A 15,596-nucleotide genomic window follows, 5' to 3' on the forward strand; every position below is an offset into this window, starting at 1 on the left:
GAGATCGTTCATATTTTTCAGTATTATCTGCCAGTGTGTAGGGACTATAACAGTGCAGGTTTTAGTGATATCCAGGCTTCAGCACAGGTGACTTAATTAGTAGCTCAGTTATTTTGATTTAACCATCTGTGCTGCAGCCTAGATATCACTAAAACCTGCACTGTTGGTGTGCCTTGAGGACCATGGTTGGGAATGCCTGTTCTAATACAACCATTTTGCTGCTTACTTACATATTTAATCTGAGCTTCCTTTAGAACATAGGTCTGCAAACTCGGTCCTCATTACACAGTGCATGTTTTGCAGGTCTCCTCACAGAATCACAAGTGAAATAATTAACTCCACCCGTGGACCTTTTAAAATGTGTCTGAGTAATTAATACACCTGTGCACCTGCTGGGTTACCTGCAAAACATGCACTGTGTGGGGTAATGAGGACAGAGTTTGCAGACCTATGCTTTAATGTTGACACTGTAATACAATGCTCCATGTTCAATAAACAGACATGCTTTTGCTTTCAGTGCTTTAATAAAGTGGTTTCCAAACACGGTCCTCAAGGACCCCCAACAGTTCATGTTTTCCAGGTCTCCTCACAGAATCACAAGTGACATAATTAGTTCCACCTGTGGATCGTTTAAAATGTGTCAGTGAGTGATGACTACAACTGTGCACCTGCTAGGTGACCTGGAGAATGTAAACTGTTAGGGGTCCTTGAGGACAGAGTTTGGGAACCACTGCTTAATACCTCATTTTGTTGTTGTTGTTGTTGTGATAGAAAGGTTATGTAGTATATCCATTACAATAATTATTCATAGCATATTTAAAATAGTTCAAAGTACAATCCAACACTAATGGGAAATGGAATCAAATGACAAATCACTGTATTGTACCAATATAAAACAAACTTTTCCATAATGTTTACTCTCTAATTTAAAGCAGAATGTCATTCCCTTACCTGTAGACGTGCTAGTTGTGCAGTGCGTGAAACAATTTTATTATATGGCTCCACAATCTTTGCTCTGATTCTGGCAAGTAATAAAAAAAATAACAACGGTCATTATAATTACAGTACACGTTAACTTCTTATGTACCATAGGATTAGTGCAAGTGTGTATGACACCTACCTATCAATTGCACTTTGCAGGGCTCCAATTCTAGCTTGCATCATCTGAAGAACACCTGAAAGATATGGGTACATAAAACTGTAAGGTCTTGCAATTAAAATTGGATTAAAATGCTTTATAAAATAAAATAAAATAAAAACTACGCTCACACGCACATAACAAGAATCTATTTTCATATGTAAAAGTACTACAGTAAACAGGCGACATATACACAGTCTCCCAATAACTCCACAATTTCTTCTGAAGTCTATCTACCAGCAATAGACAGAAATCCATATGGCGCAAGATACTAGCAACACTGACAAAGAACTGCAGTCCTCTAAGCTTTCTGGCTTTATTCAAGCTACTGTACATATGGGCTACACTACACTGATAGACCATATATTCCAGAAGAATGACATTACTGGCCATGAGAAAAAAAAAGAAAGAAAAGACGACATTTTGTTTGGGGGGAGTCTTGGATGAATATTAAACATAACTTTTATTATATCCTTTCATAAAAACCTTAATTCATGACAAATATACATAAAAAGCAATTATAAGACCTCTGGGATAATTCCCAGTGACAAAAAGAGGATCCCAAATAATATCACAAAGTATCTTACTCAAGTGTGAAGCTTATGTATTCTACAAAGCAGAATACAGGTTGAGTATCCCACATCCAAAAAGCTTGGGACCAGAAGTATTTTGGATATCGGATTTTTCCGTATTTTGGAATAATTGCATACCATAATGAGATATCATGGTGATGAGACCTAAATCTAAGCACAGAAGGCATTTATGTTTCATATACACCTTATACACCCAGCCTGAAGGTCATTTTAGCCAATATGTTTAATAACTTTGTGCATTCAACAAAGTGTGTGTACATTCACACAATTCATTTATGTTTCTTATACACCTTATACACACAGCCTGAAGGTCATTTAATACAATATTTTTTTATAACTTTGCGTATTAAACATTGTTTGTGTACATTGAGCCATCAGAAAACAAAGGTTTCACTATCTCAGTCTCACTCAATAAATTCCGTATTTCGGAATATTTGGATATGGGATACTCAACCTGTAATAATAATAATGATAATTCAATGTATATACTGTACTATTGTCTCTAGCACCGTATTACTACCAAACACATCATTCGAAATCTCAGAGAGATAGTAACACATGTCAATCCACTCACACTATGGCAGCTTTTTTGCCCCTTTGTCTAATATTGTGGTATTATTTGGGATCCTCTTTTTGTAATTGGGAATTATCCCAGAGGTCTTATAATTGCTTTTTATGTATATTTGTCATGAATTAAGGTTTTTATGAAATGATATAATAAAAGTTATGTTTTATATTCATCCAAGACTCCCCCCAAACAAAATGTCTTATTTTCTTTCTTTTTTCCTATGACTGTATGACTGTAGGGAAGCACCACCAGATACAATATTAATCTAACATTACCTTCGTAAGATAGAACATTACCTAGGACGACTACATAAAAATCTCTAGTTATATATCTTTTCCCACATCAACTTAGTGTGGATACACCTGTGCATAGACCACCACCCTCCTTTTCTGCATTACTGGCCATGAGGACAGGTATTTTATCCAGGAAAATCACCCAAAATACAGTCAACTGATGCCATTCCCAATACCATCCACAAGGGGCAGAATTAAAATAGTTGTGTATGTATATAAAGTATTGTATGTATAGTGAGAGCTATACTACATCTTACCCACATGCTCCTAAACACTATATAACATATTAAGAAGGTACACTTTTGATATCTACTGATGACGTGCACTTGTATCGACAACAGAGCAATGGACTTCCCAAAGATAATATTTCTATACAAATGTTCTATGAAAGGAAGCTATTGCAGATTTTAATAGATTACATTTAAGAATGCAAGAAACTAATGTTAATAAAAGAAAGCTCATAATTAGGATTATAGCACCATCTGCTATCAGCCCAATCAACTTAAAATTGTATTTCAGTAAATCAATCTACATCAAATAAACAATCCATTTGTAAATGAATATAGTTTAAAATTGTCTGTTGGAACGAATATTCAGACTTGTGGAAACAATACTCGTGGACACACGTATCCATTGTTGTTGCCTGAGACCCACTCTATGGAGAAGTATATCAAGGAAAATCTGGCTAAAGGGTTTATCTGGCCTACCCCCTCTCCAGCTGGCGCAGGCTTCTTCTTCGTGAAGAAGAAAGATGGCGGCCTGCGGCCGTGTATTGACTTCCGGGGTCTGAATGACATCACAGTAAAAAATCGGTACCCTCTGCCGCTTATCACTGAGTTATTTGACCGCGTCAGTGGAGCCACTATCTTCACCAAGTTAGATCTGCGGGGTGCTTATAATCTCATCCGAATCCAAAAGGGTGACAAGTGGAAGACCGCTTTTAACACCCGTGAAGGATATTATGAGTACCTCGTCATGCCTTTCGGAATCAGCAATGCTCTAGCGGTATTCTAACATTTTGTGAATTAGATTTTCAGAGACATTCTTTATCGTCATGTTGTGGTTTATCTTGAGGATATCCTTATCTTCGCGAATGATCTGGAGGAACATCGGTTCTGGGTGAAAGAGGTCTTGTCCCGTGTCTCCGTACCAATCATCTATATTGCAAACTGGAAAAGTGCGTCTTTGAAGTAAAATCCATCCCGTTTCTGGGGTATATTGTATCCGGTTCCGGCCTGGAGATGGACCCTGAGAAACTTCAAGCGATCCGAGATTGGCCGATTCCTGTAACCCTCAAGGGCATCCAGAGATTCCTCGGGTTTGCCAATTATTACAGGAAATTTATTCGAGACTTTTCCACCGTTGTAGCACCTATTATGGCTCTTACCAAAAAGGGTGCCAATCCTTCCAAATGGTCAGAAGAAGCTACCCAAGCCTTTCATTTGTTGAAACAAAGATTCATCTCTGCTCCGGTTTTGAAACAGCAAGTTACCAGTTTGCCCTTCATCCTTGAGGTGGACGCCTCTTCTGTTGGAGTGTGGGCAGTACTGTCTCAAAGAGCTAACGATGGACATCTGCATCCTTGTGGCTTCTTCTCACGATAGTTCTCTCCTGCCGAGCATAACTACACCATTGGCGATCAAGAACTTTTGACAATAAACTCGCTTTGGAAGAGTGGAGGTATTTATTAGAAGGAGCTTCTCATACCATGACCATCATGACGGATAACAAGAATCTCCTGTACTTAAAAGGCGCTCAATGTCTTAATCCTCGCCAAGCCAGGTGGGCACTTTTCTGTTCCAGATTTGACTTCAAATTGCACTTTTGTCCAGGGTCACAGAATCGCAAAGCTGATGCCCTTTCCCGCTCCTGGGAGCAAGAAAATGAGTCTGAGTCTATTGACAAGCATTATATCATTGATCCAGTGGCGTTCTCCGCAGTGAGGATGGACTCTATGCAGCCGCCAGGGAAAAGTTTTGTGAAGCAGGCTCTCAGAAGGAAGCTTTTGCATTGGGCACATTCCTCTCGCTTTGCCGGACACGCGGGCATACACAGGACTTTAGAATTTGTTTCCAGATCATATTGGTGGCCGACCCTAAAGAAGGACATTGCTGAATTTGTGGCTTCCTGCCCAAAATGTGCCCAACATAAAGTTCCCCACCAGTCACCCGCTGGGCAACTGGTTCATTTGTCTGTTCTTCATCGTCCGTGGACCCATCTTTCGATGGATTTCTTCACAGATCTCCCTGTGTGTAACAAATTCAACACCATCTGGGTGGTAGTTGACCGGTTCACCAAGATGGCTCATTTCATTCCTCTCACCGGTCTTCCGTCAGCTTCCAAGTTGGCACAAGTCTTTATTCAAGAGATCTTCAGATTACATGGTCTCCCTGTGGAGATAATTTCGGATAGAGGTGTTCAGTTTGTGGCCAAGTTCTGGCGAAGTCTTTGTCAGGCGCTCCAAGTCAAGCTAAAATTCTCTACAGCCTATCACCCTCAAACCAATGGGCAAACTGAGAGGGTGAATCAAGACTTGGAGGCCTTCCTTCGTATCTACGTATCCTTCCTCTTCCCAGGATGACTTCAACTTCTCCCATGGGCTGAATTCTGCCACAACAATCAGTATCATTCTTCGTCTTCATCCACGCCATTATTCACCAATTATGGGTTCCACCCAAAAGTTCCCGAGTTCCAACCACTTCCAGCAACATCAGTGCCTGCAGCTGATATCACGATTCGGCAGTTTTCAAATAACTGGAAGAATGTTCGTGCAGCTCTTTTGAAAGCATCCTCCATGTACAAGAAATTTGCGGATAAGAAGCATAGGGCGGTTCCTGCCCTTAAAGTTGATGACCGCGTTTGGCTGTCTACGACTGAGGGTTCAGAGTATGAAATTTGCCCCCCCTCCCCCCCGCTTTATCGGACCCATCCTCATCGAGCAAGTTGTTGACCCAGTGGCTTACAAGCTTCAGCTACCCCCGTTTTTGAAGGTTCATAGGAAGTTCCATATTTCGCTCCTCAAACCAGTGATTCTGAATCGCTTCCATTCAGTGCTTCCCACTGCTCCCAAAGTCCAGACTCAACATGGTGTTGAGTTTGAGGTTGCCAAGATCCTGGATTCACGTATTAGATATGGTCATCTCCAGTATTTAATAGATTGGAAGGGCTATGGTCCTGAGGAACGTTCCTGGACAAATGCATCTGATGTCCATGCTCCTAAATTGGTTCAGAAATTCCATACCAGATTTCCACAAAAACCTAAGAAGTGTCCTGGGGCCACTCCTAAAGGGAGGGGGGGAGTGCTATCACGATCCGGGTAACTGGACGCCGTTTGCTGCCTGTTAGGTGTCTCCTGAGGTTGGCTCAGCGAGCCAGGGCCGGGCTATAGCTATGTCTTAGCTTATATTTCATGGGTATTGCCTGCAGCGCTGGTTCAGCGGCTCCCTTAGTGTGTACACTTATGGTGGTGTGGCGCTCTCAGTCCCGTCGCAGCTGTCACTGCCGAACCTGTGGTCTTCCGCTGGATGCGCGTCCTCTGTGTGCCGCGGCCGCTGCTGTCACCCCTGTGGCCGCTGTCCGCATATGGGCGCGTGGAGTTTCTGCTGTTGCGGCCTCCGCCGCCATTACCGCTTGACACATGGTTTCTGAGTGCTTCTTTCCCCTTCAATCACCGTCACTGGGCGCAGCCATTTTGGATTTAGTCACATGATGCTCTTCTCACCTATCCGCAGGGCTGCCGGAGCCTGAGCTTAATTGTCAGCCAATCCCTGATATCCAGCAGGTATAAATATCCTGTCTCAGCACCCAGAAGGTTGTCAGTGCTTCCATTGTCTCTCCAGCGTTCCAGTATGCAGCTTCTCTAAGGACTCTCCTTTGAACACTCCCTGCCGTATAGCCTGCCTCCCTTGTGGTTACTCTCTGCGGTGCAGCTCCAGTTCTCCTGCGTTGATGCTCTGTGGTGCAACCTGACTGTCTAGTTCCCGCACCCAGCGCTAGCAGAGTGTGTGACTCCGGCTTCCAGCAGCCACTCTCTGGCAGTCCTCTGTCTCCATTACTACTATCACTCAAGCCTTACCTGCGATCCCTAGCATCACTCAAGCTTCACCTGTGATCTTCAATATCATTCAAGCCTTCCTGCGATCCCCAGCATCACTCTGAGTTCCACCCGTATTCCTAAGTGGCATTTATGTTCTGGATTACTGGTCTTAACCAGTTGTGACTCAGAAACTCACTTGTGACATTTATTCTTTGGTTGCACATTCTTTGACTTTATGATTTAATAAAAACCTTCAAAGGCACCTCCTATTGTCGTGGTTACGCCTTCGGGCAATTGGTACTACAATCACAGCACATGTCTAGGAGTCACCTCTTATCTCCTAAATTTACGTATCCGTCAGCCCCTACAAATGAGGCCTCCAGCTACTGACACCAGCCCTCAGTTGCGACACTTACTTCTTATTGTAGGCAAGTTAAGGTAGGTACCTCACAGACAATCTTAAAAATAAATTGCTATTGTGAAAAGGCTAAAAAAGCAGTTTTACTTATTACATCTGTATCTTTTCAAGATAAGTGCATTGAGTAATTAGAGGTTTCAGGAATTCCCTAGCAAGACCAGAAATAATAAACTGGCTGTTTAAAAATAAGAATTTACTTACCGATAATTCTATTTCTCGTAGTCCGTAGTGGATGCTGGGGACTCCGTCAGGACCATGGGGTTTAGCGGCTCCGCAGGAGACAGGGCACAATTAATAAAAGCTTTAGGATCAGGTGGTGTGCACTGGCTCCTCCCCCTATGACTCTCCTCCAAGCCTCAGTTAGGATACTGTGCCCGGACGAGCGTGCATAATAAGGAAGGATATTGAATCCCGGGTAAGACTCATACCAGCCACACCAATCACACCGTACAACCTGTGATCTGAACCCAGTTAACAGTATGATAACAACGAAGGAGCCTCTGAAAAGATGGCTCACAACAAGAATAACCCGATTTTTGTAACAATAACTATGTACAAGTATTGCAGACAATCCGCACTTGGGATGGGCGCCCAGCATCCACTACGGACTACGAGAAATAGAATTATCGGTAAGTAAATTCTTATTTTCTCTAACGTCCTAAGTGGATGCTGGGGACTCCGTCAGGACCATGGGGATTATACCAAAGCTCCCAAACGGGCGGGAGAGTGCGGATGACTCTGCAGCACCGAATGAGAGAACTCCAGGTCCTCCTCAGTCAGGGTGTGCCCCTGACCAAGTAGCAGCTCGGCAAAGTTGTAAAGCCGAGACCCCTCGGGCAGCCGCCCAAGATGAGCCCACTTCCTTGTGGAATGGGCTTTTACTGATTTTGGCTGTGGCAAGCCTGCCACAGAATGTGCAAGCTGAATTGTACTACAAATCCAGCGAGCAATCGTCTGCTTAGAAGCAGGAACACCCATCTTGTTGGGTGCATACAGGCTAAACAGCGAGTCAGATTTTCTGACTCCAGTAATCCTGGAAACATATATTTTCAGGGCCCTGACAACGTCAAGTAACTTGGAGTCCTCCAAGTCCCTAGTAGCCGCAGGTACCACAATAGGTTGGTTCATGTGAAAAACAGAAAACACCTTAAGGAGAAATTGAGGACGAGTCCTCAATTCTGCCCTGTCAGAATGAAAAATTAAGTAAGGGCTTTTATATGATAAAGCCGCCCATTCTGACACACGCCTGGCTGAAGCCAGGGCTAATAGAATCTTCACCTTCCATGTGAAATATTTTAATTCCACAGTGGTGAGTGGATCAAACCAATGTGACTTTTAGGAAACTCAAAACAACATTGAGATCCCAAGGTGCCACTGGGGGCACAAAAGGAGGCTGTATATGCAGTACCCCTTTTACAAACGTCTGAACTTCAGGCACTGAAGCCAGTTCTTTCTGGAAGAAATTCGACAGGGTCGAAATTTGAACCTTAATGGACCCTAATTTTAGGCCCATAGACAGTCCTGTTTTCAGGAAATGTAGGAAACGACCCAGTTGGAATTCCTCTGTAGGGACCTTCTTGGCCTCACACCACGCAACATATTTTCGCCAAATGCGGTGAAAATGTTTTTGCGGTTACATCCTTCCTGGCTTCGACCAGGATAGGGATGACTTCATCTGGAATGCCCTTTCAGGATCCGGCGTTCAACTGCCATGCCGTCAAACGCAGTCGCGGTAAGTCTTGGAACAGACAAGGCCCCTTTCTTAAAGGTAGAGGCCACGGTTCTTCCGTGAGCATCTCTTGAAGTTCCGGGTACCAAGTCTTTCTTGACCCATCCGGAACCACGAGTATCGTTCTTACTCATCTCCTTCTTATGATTCTCAGTACTTTTGGTATGAGATGCATAGGAGGGAACACATACCCTGACTGGTACACCCACAGTGTTACCAGAGCGTCCACCGCTATTGCCTGAGGGTCCCTTGACCTGGCGCAATATTTGTCTAGTTTTTTGTTCAGGCGGGACGCCATCATGTCCACCTTTGGTTGTCCCAACGGTTTACAATCATGTGGAAGACTTCCCGCTGAAGTCCCCACTCTCCCGGGTGGAGGTTATGCCTGCTGAGGAAGTCTGCTTCCCAGTTTTCCACTCCCGGAATTAACACTGCTGAGAGTGTTATCACATGATTTTTCGCCCAGCGAAGAATCCTTGCAGTTTCTGCCATTTCCCTCCTGCTTCATGTGCCGCCCTGTCTGTTTACGTGGGCGACTGCCGTGATGTTGTCCCACTGGATCAATAACGGCTGACCTTGAAGCAGAGGTCTTGCTAAGCTTAGAGCCTTGTAAATTGCCCTTAGCTCCAGTATATTTATGTGGAGAGAAGTCTCCAGACTTGATCACACTCCCTGGAAATTTTTTCCTTGTGTGACTGCTCCCCAGCCACTCAGGCTGGCATCCGTGGTCACCAGGACCCAGTCCTGAATGTCGAATCTGCGGCCCTTTCATAGATGAGCACTCTGCAGCCACCGCAGAAGAAAACACCCTTGTCCTTGGAGACAGGGTTATCCGCTGATGCATCTGAAGATGCGATCCGGACCATTTTCCCAGCAGATTCCACTGAAAGGTTCTTGCGTGAAATCTACCGAAAGGGATCGCTTTGTAAGAAACCACCATTTTTCACAGGACCCTTGTGCAATGATGCACTGATACTTTTCCTGGTTTTAGGAGGTTCCTGACTAGCTCGGATAACTCCCTGGCCTTCTTCTCCGGGAGAAAACATCCTTTTCTGGACTGTGTCCAGAATCATTCCTAGGAACATTAGACGTGTCGTCGGAAAAGGCTGCGATTTTGGAATATTTAGAATCCACTCGTGCTGTCGTAGAACTACTTGAGATAGTGCTACTCCGACCGCCAACTGTTCTCTGGACCTTGCCCTTATCAGGAAAGCGTCCATATTTCTTTTAGGAAGAATCATCATTTCGGCCATTACCATGGTAAAGACCCGGGGTGCCGTGGACAATCCAAACGGCAGCTTCTGAACTGATAGTGACAGTTCTGTACCACGAACCTGAGATACCCTTGGTGAGAAGGGCAAAATTTGGACATGTAGGTAAGCGTCCCTGATATCCAGTGACACCATATCGTCCTGGTTCGCTATCACTGCTCTGAGTGACTCCATCTTGATTTGAACCCTTGTATGTAATTGTTCAAATCTTTTAGATCTCACCGAGCCGTTTGGCTTCAGTACCACAATATAGTGTGGAATAATACCCCTTCCCTTGTTGTAGGGGGGGTACTTTGATTATCACCTGCTGGGAATACAGCCTGTGAATTTTTTCCCAATACTGCCTCCCTGTCGGAGGGAGACGTTGGTAAAGCAGACTTCAGGAACTTGTGAGGGGAAGACGTCTCGAATTTCCAATGTACACCTGGGATACTACGTGTAGGATCCAGGAGTCCACTTGCGAGTGAGCCCACTGCATGCTGAAACTCTTGAGATGACCCCCCACCGCACCTGAGTCCGCTTGTATGGCCCCAGCGTCATGCTGAGGACTTGGCAGTAGCTGTGGAGGACTTCTGTTCCTGGGAATGGGCTGCCTGCTGCAGTCTTATTCCCTTTCCTCTAACCCTGGGCAGATATGACTGGCCTTTTGCCCGCCTGCCTTTATGGGTACGAAAGGACTGAGACTGAAAAGACTGTGTCCTTTTCTGCCGAGATGTGACTTGGGGTAACAAAAGTGGATTTTCCAGCTGTTGCCATGGCCACCAGGTCCGATGGACCGCCCCTTTATACGGCAATACTTCCATGTGCCGTCTGGAATCTGCATCACCTGACCACTGTCGTGTCTATAAACATCGTCTGGCAGATATGGACATCACATCTACTCTTGATGCCAGAATGCAAATATCCCTCTGCGCATCTCGCATATATAGAAGTGCATCCTTAAAATGCTCTATAGTCAATAAAATATTGTTCCTGTCAAGGGTATCAATATTTTCAGTCAGGAAATCCGACCAAGCCCCCCCAGCGCTGCACATCCAGGCTGAGGCGATTGCTGGTCGTAGTATAACACCAGTATGTGTGTATATACTTTTTAGGATATTTTTCAGCTTCCTATCAGCTGGCTCTTTGAGGGCGGCCGTATCTGGAGACGGTAACGCCACTTGTTTTTATAAGCGTGTGAGCGCCTTATCCACCCTAAGGTGTGTTTCCCAACTCGCCCTCACTTCTGGCGGGAAAGGGTATACCTCCAATAATTTTCTATCGGAGGAAAACCACGTATCATCACACACTTTAATTTATCTGATTCAGGAAAAACTACAAGTAGATTATTCCCACCCTACATAATACCCTTATTTGTGGTACTTGTAGTATCAGAAATATGTAACACCTCCTTCATTGCCCTTAACATGTAACGTGTGGCCCTAAAGGAAAATACGTTTGTTTCTTCACCGTCGACACTGAAGTCAGTGTCCGTGTCTGTGTCGACCAACTGAGGTAAATGGGCGTTTTTACAAGCCCCTGACGGTGTCTGAGACGCCTGGACAGGTACTAATTTGTTTGCCGGCCGTCTCATGTCGTCAACCGACCTTGCATCGTGTTGACATTATCACGTAATTCCTTAAATAAGCCATCCATTCCGGTGTCGACTCCCTAGAGAGTGACATCACCAATACAGGCAATTTGCTCCGCCTCTTCACCAACATCGTCCTCCTACATGTCGACACACACGTACCGACACACAGCACACACACAGGGAATGCTCTGATAGAGGACAGGACCCCACTAGCCCTTTGGGGAGACAGAGGGAGAGTTTGCCAGCACACACCAAAAACGCTATAATTATACAGGGACAACCCCTTATACAAGTGTTTTCCCTTATAGCATTTTCACATATGTAATCATATCGCCAAATAAGTGCCCCCCCTCTCTGTTTTAACCCTGTTTCTGTAGTGCAGTGCAGGGGAGAGCCTGGGAGCCTTCCTCACAGCAGAGCTGAGCAGGAAAATGGCGCCGTGTGCTGAGGAGAATAGGCCCCGCCCCCTAAAACGGCGGGCTCTTCTCCCGGAGTTTGTGAGATCTGGCAGGGGTTAAATACATCCATATAGCCTCAAGGGCTATATGTGATGTATTTTAGCCATAAAAAAGGTATAATACATTGCTGCCCAGGGCGCCCCCCCCAGCGCCCTGCACCCTCAGTGACCGCTGGTATGAAGTGTGCCGACAACAATGGCGCACAGCTGCAGTGCTGTGCGCTACCTTATGAAGACTGAAAGTCTTCTGCCGCCTGTTTCTGGACCTCTGGACCTCTTCAACTTCGGCATCTGCAAGGGGGGTCGGCGGCACGGCTCCGGGACGAACCCCAGGGTGAGACCTGTGTTCCGACTCCCTCTGGAGCTAATGGTGTCCAGTAGCCTAAGAAGCAAATCCATCCTGCACGCAGGTGAGTTTACTTCTCTCCCCTAAGTCCCTCGTAGCAGTGAGCCTGTTGCCAGCAGGACTCACTGAAAATAAAAAACCTAACTTAAACTTTTATTCTAAGCAGCTCAGGAGAGCCACCTAGATTGCACCCTTCTCGGCCGGGCACAAAAATCTAACTGAGGCTTGGAGGAGAGTCATAGGGGGAGGAGCCAGTGCACACCACCTGATCCTAAAGCTTTTATTAATTGTGCCCTGTCTCCTGCGGAGCCGCTAAACCCCATGGTCCTGACGGAGTCCCCAGCATCCACTTAGGACGTTAGAGAAATGAGAACAAAACTGTAATCCGTATCACATCTACAGTCTGCAACATCAATAGTTATGTTCCGACTAAAATCTCTGAGGCAGGGCCGATGCACGGTCTCTCTGCACCCTAGCCAAAGTTTCAGCCTAGCGCCCCCTAACCTGCAAACCCCACCACCACCGCCTCTCGGAGGGGAGATGCAGGCGGCACTTGTCAATTATCTGTTTTTATTACTTTCACTTGCAGCTTCCCCCCTTTTTGAAGCCCAGCATCTCCTGACCGCCCCTGTCTCCTACCCTGACCCCCTTCTGTCACCAATACCTATACAACAGTCATGAACTCAACTTGAGATTTCTTAGTTATTCAGTCACACTGTCCTTTATTACATTTCAAGGTATAACTATTTGAAGCTTACCTTGTACTTTGTGAATAAATGAACAGCATTGCGGCTGATCAGATCTATGTAGTGTGTGGCTGCAAAAGACTGGACGTGTGACTGCATATTACATAGATCTGCTCAGCCTCAATGCTGATAATTTTATTTACAAAGTACCAGTAGCTTCATATAGCGTTCATAGTTTTTATGTAGGATCAAATAGCTCAATGAGTAGGGTGTTTGATTAGAATTCAACAGGTTATAGGTTTGATACTGGGTATGGCAGGATATTGAAAGGTGTTATTTAGTTTGGATTAAAGAGGATTTGTGTAACGTGGGAAAGGGCATCATAGCATGGGCTTTCTCTGTGATCAATCTTGTCATGCCCCAACCCATGAGGCATGTGCCTTGTGTCCCTATTGGAATAATAAGTGTGTGTGTGTTGGGGGGCGGCAATTTTCTCTACGGCACAGGGCACCAAAAAAAGTCTAGTTACGGCTCTGGTAATTGCCCCTACCAATAAAATGTTGGCGTTGTTATTAGAAAGTATGTGTAAATACTCCCAGTACTGTACATTTGTTCCGTTCTTCATTAACATTGCACTAGCGTGTACACATGACCTGTCGCTCTGGCCCCGATGCGATTTTGGGCTTCAAAAAACATTATCGCAGTATCCAATTAAAGGCCATTTTTAAAGGACGTAATTGGATCTGCGTTCCTGAGAAAACACATGGGATCGGGGATAAGTCCCTGCTCTCATGTGTTATTGCAGCTCCAGCAGCTGCTTAACAGGTATTATGCTTCAGGCGCTGAGGCACCCAATGCTTAATCCCTGATACTTGCCAGCCTCACACAATAACAGAGCTGGCATCTGGGTTCATAGGATAGCCCCAGTGATACTATTAGCAGCATAAAATAGGATTTTAATTTAGTACCATGGGGTATAGACGGGATCCTTTGGGAGCCACTGGCAATTTAAGAGTTTAATAGTGTGGGCTGGCTCCTCCCTCTATGCCCCTCCTACCACACTCAGTCTAGAAACTGTGCCAGAGGAGAAGGACATACTTCGAGAGAAGGAAAATACACAGATAGTGGTGAGGTTCACACCAGCTCACACATAACAAAAAGGAAAGCCAAGCTAACCAACTTGGAACAATTCAGCACCGGCTGAAACAACAATACTGAACCAAGTAACAATGCAGGAATACGAAGCACTGGGCAGGCACCCAGCATCCTCTATTGACTACGAGAAAAGGATTTTACCGGTAGGTAACTAAAATCCTATTTTCTCTTACGTCCTAGAGGATGCTGGGGTCCATTTAGTACCATGAGGCTGTACCAAAGCTCCCAGTACGGGAGGGAGAGTACGGAGGTTCCTGCAAAACAGATTGACCAAACTTTAGGTCTTCAGAGGCCCAAGTATCGAACTTGTAGAACTTAGCAAACGTGTTCGACCCAGACCAAGTAGCTGCTCGGCAAAGCTTTAAAGCCGAGACACCCCGGCAGCCGTCCAGGAAGAACCCACTTTATGAGTAGAGTGGGCCTTAACAGATTTTGGACACGTCAAGCCTGCCGTAGAATAAGAATACTGGATAGTAAACCTGATCCAATGAGAAATCATCTGCTTAGAAGCAGGACACCCAACCTTGTTGGGATCATTAAGGACAAATAAAGCGTCCGACTTCGTGTGACGAGAAGTTCTCTTCACATAAATCTTCATAGCCCTCACCACATCCAAGGACTTTGAGGTAATTGAGGAGTCAGTAGCCACTGACACCACAATAGGTTGGTTGATATGAAAGGCTGACACAACCTTTCGAAGAAACTGCTGACGCGTTCTTCATGGAAAATCAAATAGACAATGCCCCTAATTCTGACACACGTCTAGAAGATGCCAATGCCAACAGTGTGACCACCTTCCAAGTAAGAAACTTGACGTCCACCTCCTGCAAAGGTTCGAACCAATCCGACTGCAGGAACTGCAGCACCACATTAAGTTCCCAAGGTGCCGTAGGAGGCACAAAGGGTGGTTGGATGTGCAGAACCCCTTTTAAGAATGTCTGAACCTCAGGGAGGGCAGTCAATTGTTTCTGGAAGAAAATGGACAAGGCCGAAATCTGGACTTTTATGGAGCCCAAGCGTAGGCCCACATCCACACCAGCCTGCAGAAAGAGGAGAAACCGTCCCAGTTGAAACTCCACTGTTGGAAACTTCTTGGATTCACAACAAGACACATACTTTTTCCAAATTTGATGGTAATGTTTAGATGTAACTCTCTTCCTAGCCTGAATTAGGGTAGGAATGACCTTTTTCGGAATGCCCTTCAGAGCTAAGATCTGGCGTTCAACCTACATGCCACCAAACGTAGCCGCGGTAAGTCTTGATAAGCGAACGGCCCCTGTTGAAGCGGCCTCGGATCCTCCAAGAGTAACTCCAGAAGATCCGCGTACCAAGC

The 15,596-nt window shown here is 45.2% G+C and overlaps 1 protein-coding gene across 2 annotated transcripts in view; it reads right to left on the reverse strand.

Moving 5' to 3' along the window:
• The window catches only part of COG5 (component of oligomeric golgi complex 5), an 866,036-nt gene that overhangs the window by 808,914 nt on the left and 41,526 nt on the right, over positions 1-15,596 (reverse strand). For both annotated transcript variants that reach the window (XM_063927060.1, XM_063927059.1), the window contains exons 4-5: positions 1,121-1,175; positions 952-1,021 (exon numbers count right to left, since the gene is read on the reverse strand). In XM_063927060.1, coding sequence (XP_063783130.1) covers positions 952-1,021; positions 1,121-1,175 — 125 coding nt within the window. The remainder of the gene's footprint in view (positions 1-951; positions 1,022-1,120; positions 1,176-15,596) is intronic.

Source organism: Pseudophryne corroboree, chromosome 6 (assembly GCF_028390025.1).
Source record: "Pseudophryne corroboree isolate aPseCor3 chromosome 6, aPseCor3.hap2, whole genome shotgun sequence".
Lineage (NCBI taxonomy): Eukaryota > Metazoa > Chordata > Amphibia > Anura > Myobatrachidae > Pseudophryne > Pseudophryne corroboree.